General features: G+C 52.2%; 1 protein-coding gene across 2 annotated transcripts in view; it reads right to left on the reverse strand.

Annotated features, from left to right (window-relative positions):
* The window catches only part of CHKA (choline kinase alpha), a 59,806-nt gene extending 52,062 nt beyond the window's left edge, over positions 1–7,744 (reverse strand). Inside the window, exon 1 of one of the 2 annotated variants that reach the window (XM_045065966.1) lies at positions 7,270–7,744. In XM_045065966.1, the coding sequence (XP_044921901.1) occupies positions 7,270–7,607 (338 nt within the window). In that variant the 5' untranslated portion in view covers positions 7,608–7,744. The remainder of the gene's footprint in view (positions 1–7,269) is intronic. The other variant, XM_045065970.1, reaches the window with a different exon arrangement.
* Positions 7,745–8,434: the final 690 nt, after the last annotated feature.

An 8,434-nucleotide genomic window follows, 5' to 3' on the forward strand; every position in this document is an offset into this window, starting at 1 on the left:
CAAACAGATCAATTGAACAGAGGGCAGAGCCCAGAAATAGATCCACATAAATACAGTCCACTGATCTCGACAAAGAGCTAAGGCAAGTCAATAGAGAAAGGACAATCTTAACAAATGGTGCTGGAATGGCTAGACATTCACAGTTAAAAAATGAAATCTGGGCATGTCTGGGTGGCTCAGTTGCGTTAAGTGTCTGACTTTGGATTGCAGCTCAGATCTTGATCTCAAGGTTGTGAGTTCAAGCCCTGCACTGGCCTTCACCTCTGGGCATGGAGTCTACTTTTAAAAAAAGAAAGAAAGAAATCTAGACACAGACCTTACATCGTTCACAAAAGTTAACACAAAATGGATCCGAGACCTAAATGTAAAATGCACAACTACAAACGAGACTGTAACCGGAAGTCATCCAAACAACCTTGCTTGTCACCATCAGAGTTTAGATACAACACCAAAGGCACAATCCATGAAAGAAATGATTAATAAGCTGGAATTCATTAAAATTTAAAACTTCTGCACAAAGACACTATTCAAGAAAATAAGGCAACAACCACAAACTGGAAGAAAATTTCTGCAGGGACACCTGGGTGGCTCCATCAGATGCTCTTCAGTTCAGATCATGATCCCGGGGTCCTGGGATCCAGCCAGCATCAGGCTCAGCAGGGAGCCTGCTCCTCCCTCTGCCTGCCGCCCTCCCTGCCTGTGTTCTTACACTGTCTTCTCTGTCTCTGGCAAATAAATAAAATCTTTAAAAGAAAAAACAAGGGGTGCCTGCATGGCTCAGTGGGTTAAAGCCTCTGCCTTCGGCTCAGGTCATGATCTCAGGGTCCTGGGATCGAGCTCCACATCGGGCTTTCTGCTCGGTGGGGAGCCTGCTTCCTTCCTCCTCTCTACCAGCCTCTCTTCCTACTTGTGATCTCTGTCAAATCAATAAATAAAATAAATAAATAAAAATAAAAGAAAAAACTCTATCTGCAAGAGACACACTGGGTAAAGAACTATTAGCCCAAAGATATAAGGAACTCTTAAAACTCAACAATAAGAAAATAGACAACATCACCTGGGTGGCTCAGTCGTTACACAACCGCCTTCCACTCAGGGTCGTGGGATCGAGTCCTGCATTGGTCTCCCCATTCAGTGGGAAGCCTGATTCTTCCTCTCCCACTCCCCCTGCTTGTATGTCAAATAAATTTAAAAAAGAAAAAAAAACTTTAAAAAAAAAAGAAAATAGATGACTTGACTTAAAAAATGAGCAAAAGATCTAAACACACACGTCACCAAAGAAGATATACAGAAGGCACATAAGCACATAAGATGATTCTCCACATCATATGTCATTAGGGAATCGCAAGTTAAAATGAGATACCAGTGCACACCTTTCAGAGTGGCCAAACTCCAGAATGCTGGCACCAGATGCTGGCAAGGATGTGGAGCACCGTGAACTCCCGCTCACCGCTGGCAGGAAGGCAGGTCGGCGCAAGCGCTCTGAAAGACAGACTGGCCGTGTCTTACAGAACAAAACATGCTTTTACCATACAAGTCAGCTACTGCACACTTTCATATTTACCCAAAGAGTTAAAAACTTACATCCACACAAAAGGCTGCACATGGATGTTTATAGCAGCTTTAGTCATATCTGCTTAGAAGCCACCAAGATGTCCTTCAGTAGGTAAATGGATAAACCATGGTCCGTCTGAATGATTACACATTATTCAGCACTAAAATGAAATCCACGATCATGATATGGTAAGCCATGAAGAGACACAAAGGAGACTTTTAAATGAACACTATTAAGGAAAGAAGCCAATCTGAAAAGACTACACACTTTATGCTTCCAATCACAGAACATCTGAGAAAAGGGGTTGGGTGGGGAGAGGGCCAGACAGAGGACAGAGGACCTTTAGGGCAGTGAGGCTCCGCTGCAGGGTGCTGTAATAGCAGATTCGTGCCACACGTTTTTCCAAACCCACTCAATGCACAGCACTGACAGTGAACCTTAGTGCAAATTAGGGACTTCTGAGTGATAATGATATCAGTGTAGGTCATCAACTGTAACCAATGTACAACTCTGGTGTGTGTGTGTGTGTGTGTGTGTGTTCGGGGTGGGAGGAGGTATATGGGAACTCGCTGTACTTTCTGGTCAATTTGGCTATGAACCTAAAACTGCTCTAAAAAAATTGAGTTTATTAATTTTTTCTAAGTAAGCTCTATGACCAATGTGGGGCTCAAACTCATGACCCTGAGACCCTGAGCTCGAGTCACACGCTCCACCAACTGAGCCAGCCAGGGGCCCCAAGTTTTTTTATTTATTTATTTAAAGTAAGGCCATGGGGCACCCAGGTGGCTCAGTGGGTCAAGCCTCTGTCTTCAGCTCAGGTCATGGTCCCAGGGTCCTAGGATCGAGCCCTGCATCGGCCTCTCTGCTCAGCAGGGAGCCTGCTTCCCTGCCTCTCTGCCTACCTCTCTGCCTACTTGTGATCTCCCTCTCTATCAAAAAAATAAATAAAATCTTAAAAAAAAAAAAAAAAGTAAGGCCATATGGGGCACCCAGGTGGCTTAGCCAGTTAAGCAACTGCTTTCTGCTCAGGTCATGATCCCAGGATTCTGGGATCAACGCGGGTGCTCATCAGGCTCCCTGCTTGGCAGACAGTCTGGTTCTCCCTCTCCCTCTGTGCCTCCACACCATTAGTGCTCTCACTCCTTCCCTCAAGTAAATAAATAAATAAATAAATAAATAAAGTGTTTTTTAAAGTTAGCAGGGCACCTGGGTGGCTCAGTGAGTTAAGCAGTTAAGCACCTGCCTTCAGTTCATGATCCCAGGGTCCCGGGACTAAGCCCACATCAGGCTCCTGGTTCAGCAGGGAGCCTGCTTCTCCCTCTCGGTGCTCCTTGGGCTCTCTCTCATTATCTCTTTCTCTCAAATAAATAAATAAAATCTTAAAGAAAAAAAGTAAAGCTACTTAAGGGATCAAATTTTCACAGTAAATAGTAAAAATGTAAATGAAACTTTATTTTGAAAAATGAAACTGGAAGTCATATACAACAGAATTTAGGTTAAAATTCAACTGTGTGCATAAAAGGGACATTAAGTAGGGAATTTTGGCATAATTTTATCAAAAAACTTAGTGAGGACACCATAAACCACAACTTACTCCCTATTTGACTTTTACTGCATCACTGTGCAAATATACCTGAGGACTTGGCCAGTCTTTTCAACGACTTCTCTTGGTTTCTTTATGTCTAAATGATTCTACTTGGGAGAGTTCAGGGTATCCTCTTCCCCATCAATTTTCAACTATTAGTGGGTCCGTGGGATATAACTTGTCAACAGATTTGTGCGAAACTTAACAGCTCTCAAACATTTCTTCCATCAAACTTCATGAAATCTTGCAAAGATCTGCAATTTCATGTCACAACTGATTGTGATTTACCAACCAGCAATGAGAGTGGTAATAAGCAACCCTTGATTTGAGATTTGATGGGCCTGCACATCCGCTGTGATGGCTGGGGTGGGCAGTAATTTTTCTTTCTTTCTTTCTTTTTTTTTTTTTGGAGAGAGAGAGAGAGACAGTAAGCATGGGGGGAGGGGGGAATCTTGGGCAGAGTCCATACCCAGTGCAGAGCCCCAAGCAGGGCTCAATCTCACGACCCTGAGATCATGACTGGAGCCAAAACCAAGAGCTAGGCACTTAACCGAGGAGCCACCCAGGTGCCCTAATGTAATGATAATTCTAATCTTTCCCTATACCACCCCTGATTAGAGAGACTCCGGCAAACAATAGTCTGATTAGAAAGACCTGTCATGGGGCACGTGGCTCAGTGGGTTAAGCCTCTGCCTTCGGCTCAGGTCATGATCTCAGGGTCCTGGGATCAAGCCCCACATTGGGCTCTCTGCCTACTTGTGATCTCTGTCTGTCAAATAAAAATAAATAAATAAATAAAATAAAATCTTTAAAAGACCTGTCATCACAGTGAGAGAATAGTGAAGAGGTCAATTTTTTTAAAGATTTTATTTATTTGACAGATCACAAGTAGGCAGAGAGGTAAGAGGGGCAGGGGAGCAGGCTCCCTGCTAAGCAGAGAGCCCAACACAGGGCTCCATCCCATGACCCCGAGATCATGACCTGAGCTGAAGGCAGAGGCTTTAACCCACTGAGCCACCCAGGCGCCCCTGAAGAGGTCAATTTAAGCTAAAATCCAGTGCCTACCACGAGTCAGGCACTATTCCACTGCAGGAGATACGAGATGAACAGGAAATGCCCTCTAGGAATTCAATTACAGAAGAAGCAAAGAAGAAACACACAAATGTGGCAGGTGCTGTTGCTGTCAAGGTGTGTATGTGTATGAAAGGCTATGGAAAAGACGAACAAATAAGAAATTAATTCTGTTTCTCTCTAAGCTCGGCCTTGAAGGAGGAAGTTTATTTTTTTTAAAAGATTTTTATTTATTTATTTGACAGACAGAGATCACAAGTAGGCAGAGGCAGGCAGAGAGAGGAGGAAGAAGCAGGCTCCCTGCTGAGCAGAGACACCCCCCCCCCCCCGATTCAGGGCTCGATCCCAAGACCTTGAGATCATGACCTGAGCAGAAGGCTGAGGCTTTAACCAACTGAGCCAGCCAGGCGCCCCTGAAGGAGGAAGTTTAAAAGCAGACATGAGGCTGCCAAGCAGAGCATAAGAGCACAGACGGGCCTAGAGGCTGAAAGCACAAAGCTCACTCAGGAAATACAGGATCCAGTGTAAGGAGTTCACTGCTCCTCACTGCTGGTAAGGGCGGCGGGGAGGGGGTTAAACAACAGCAACAAAAAGGAACCACTCTAGAAAGGGAGGTGGGGCCCAAGTGTAAAGCAGGCAAACAAGTCTGGATTTTATTCTCCAGTTACAGGAAGCCACCTAAATTTTAAAACAAAGAGTAACAATGTTTGAGGATACCTGACAACAGGACAAGGAACAATTCAGAGGAGGGAACCCGGAGCGCAAGGACATCCACGGCTCCCATGACAGGGACATCCACGGCTCCCGTGACAGGGTCTAAGCAAGGACTCGGACCTGGGCTCCGGCCTCAAGAACAACACCGGGAACAGACAGCAGGTGTGGGGGCAAAAGCCGCTCACCAGGCCTCAACTGCCACTGCAAGCAGAGGAGGGGTTTCGGGGGGCAGGGAGTGTGCCAGCAGTCCTGGGGCTCTGGCCAGCTGCTGTTACCAACTCAAAGACGGGAAGCAGCAAAAGCATATTCCAGGGTGGGAAGGAGCAAAAGGGTGAAACAGGAGACAGACTCGGCGGACTGAGTCGAGGTGGCGGCATCTGACAAACCGCCGGGGAGGGGCCAGCACCCCACCCAACGCTGAGAGATCGTGACAGTCAGTAACACCTAATAGCCGGAGTCCCAGGAAAGGCAACTGCCTGTGGAGGGTCACCAGATGCCAGCCAAGGGGAGCCCTTTTCCCCCTTCTGAACTGCCTCTTTTGCTTTTTAAAAGCTAGGCGTCACCCCCTTCCCGTGACCTAAATGACCTCTTTTCTCCCTATTAAATGGATCCCATAACCACACGTTATTCCAGAGAAGAGAACTAAATTTAAGGCAATGTTTACTATGCGTCATTTTAAAGGGTCCTTCAAACCAAAAAGGAAAGCTTCCAAGACCATTTCTAAGACTACTAATTCTTAGAGAAAAGAAACAAAACACATCTTCGACGCTCTTACAGTGACAGTTTTGCACAAAACACAAAGGTTTAACTGACCAGTGACACTCCCCTAAAAGGGACCAAAGAAAAATGTCTGAAGGCCAGATCCCAGGGCGTCCAAACATCTTCACAGGCAACAGGCAAGAGCACTGGGTTGGGGGGGGGGGGTACCAGAGACCTCCTAGGTCAGCAAACAGCCACTGACCTCCAGCCCCTCCAGGTTTTTCATTTTACAGACGCACGGTACTGCTTAGGATGCGCTCCAACGTTCCTTTTTTTTTTTTTTTTTAAGATTTTATTTATTTATTTGACAGAGAGAGATCACAAGTAGGCAGAGAGGCAGGCAGAGAGAGAGAGAGGAAAAAGCAGGCTCCCCACCAAGGAGAGAGGCCGATGTGGGGCTCGATCCCAGGACGCTGGGATCATGACTTGAGCCGAAGGCAGAGGCTTTAACCCTCTGAGCCACCCAGGAGCCCCACCATCATTCTTTTCACTGAGAATCTTCAGGCCTAACTAAACGTGATAGTTTTGGAGTTTCATGGGGAAAAAAAAAAAAAAAATCATCAGGCAACTGCGAGATCACCTGAACACCCCTGTTTCTGACCCCTACCTTCTGACTCTCACTGTTCATAGCAACTGTGCACGAGGGGCCGGCGGCACAGCAAGGAAGTGAGGCTCCGTTATTCTGCCGCATCTGCAGCTCTGCTGGGAGACCGGGCACGGAAGAGGAATCGAATGACCCCAGCTGGATTTGGGGATTATCAGTGGCAGCCAGCCAGTGTCTAGACGCGACGCTCAACCCGGCCAACCAGTTAAAAGAAAAGCAGCAGAGAAAGAACCGCATTTCTAAAGGTCTAAATGGAAGGACACACACACTGGGAAATGGTTATCTTGGGGCGCAGAGCGGCAACAGAAACCACGGGAGTCTTCTCCTGCTCAGTCTGAAGACGTGCACACATCCATTTCTTGTCTTTCAAATTTAACTAAATATTTTTAGCTTAAAAGAAAAAAAAAAGGAAAGGAAGAAAAGAGGGAGGAAATCTTTGTCCCCCGGTGCTAACTTCTGGAGCCACACCTCCTAACACAGCCCTAGGGCTGGACCGAGCTGGCCGGGATGAGCAAATGTCACCCCCGGCCACGAACAAACGACTCTTTCAGAGCGGGGAGAAAAGCAAGCCACGGACTCGAGGAGCGAGAAGCAAAGTTAGGAGGCGACTCTCTGTGAAGCCGATCACGACAGCCCTCCGCACCGCGAAGGGACTTCCCAAATTTTGAAGCATCCGGACAAAACGGCACTCGGGGAGTCCACCGCATTGTTCTGGCCGCAAGAGACCCGTTTTCCCCCGCGGCCGCGCTTCCGGCCCGCAGCGCCTCCTGGAAGGTCCTGGGAGGCCGCGGGCCCCTGTCGCGGAATCCGCGCGGATCTCACGCGGGGCCGGAGGGGGTCTCCAGCCCCAGCACCGCCCGCCCGCCCCGCCCCCGGCCCCGCCCCCGCCCGGGCAGCGTCACCTGACCGGGTAGCGGCTCCCCGCTCCCTCCCCGCGCCCTCCCCGCGCCCACCCCGCGCCCACCCCGCGCCGCCACCGACCTGATGACACTGATGTGGAACTGGTCCTCGCGAAGGCCGCGCCAGGCCCCGGGCAGGAACTCCTTGCACCACAGATAGGCCCGGCGCCGCGTCCGAGCTTCGGGCTGCTCGTCGGCCGGCGGCGGCGGCGGCGGGGGCAGCGGCAGCGGCGGCGGCGGCGGCGGCGGCAGCGCGAGCGGCGGCTGCGGGCCGCCCAGCTGCTTGGGCTCGCGGTCGCTGGCGGCGTCGCGCTGCTGCCCCACGCCGGGCGCCGGGGCCGCGCTGCCGCCGCCGCAGCTCAGCAGCAGCCCGAGCGGCGAGGGCTCCGCCTCGCCGCCGTTGCAGAACTTGGTCTTCATGCCGGGCAGGCGGCCGAGGAGGCGCTGGCGGCCGCAGCGCGAGAGAGCGAGGCTCAGGGTCCGGCCGGGCGCCCCCCTCACGGAGGCCGGGCGCGGAGGCGGCTCGGCGGCTCGGCGGCTCGCGGACGGGCCGGCCGGGCGCGGGCGCGGCGGTTGGGGACGCGCCAGGCGGACGCGGGGCGGCGGCGCGGAGGGAGCGGGCGGCGGGCAGCGGTGGCGGCGGCGGCGGCGGCGGCGCTCGGCTGGTCCTGCTCGCCGCGGCGCTCGCTCCTATACCGCCGCCGCACGAGGAGCGCCGCTCGCGTCACAGCCCGCCCCCGTGCTCGCCGCGGATTGGCTGCCGCCCGCCGGCCAGGCGCATCACAACCGCCGCCGCCCTCGCCACGCCACCTTCCTATTGGCTGCGGCGCCGCCCCCCGCCCCGGGCGCTGCCGGCGCGGGGGGCGGGGCCCAAGGGGCGGGGCCGGCGCGGGGGGGCGGGGCGTCGGGCGGGAGCCGGGGGTCGCGGGGCTGGAAGGCAGCGAGGAAGGCGCGGGGCCCCTCTAGAGCGTTGCGCGGGCCGAGCGGGGCCGGCCCCCGAGCCTCGAGCGTCTAGGGCTTGGCTTTGTCAGCCGAAAGCTTGCCTGGACCCCCGGGGGCCTCAGGACATCAGAGGCCGGGGCCTGGCACGGGGCAGGCGGGAAGCTGGTGCCTGGAAGCTGGCTTCTCTTCCCGCACGACCTTGGGGCGAGGCACCTCCTTCTGCAGCTCCGGGGCTGTATTTTTACATTTCCGCGGCGGCTGAGCTGCTCGGGAGGCGCGACCACGCTCCGTCCATCCCAGAGCCG

This window comes from Mustela putorius, unplaced genomic scaffold (assembly GCF_011764305.1).
Source record: "Mustela putorius furo isolate JIRA1106 unplaced genomic scaffold, ASM1176430v1.1 tig00000127_pilon_pilon_pilon, whole genome shotgun sequence".
Classification (NCBI taxonomy): Eukaryota; Metazoa; Chordata; class Mammalia; order Carnivora; family Mustelidae; genus Mustela; species Mustela putorius.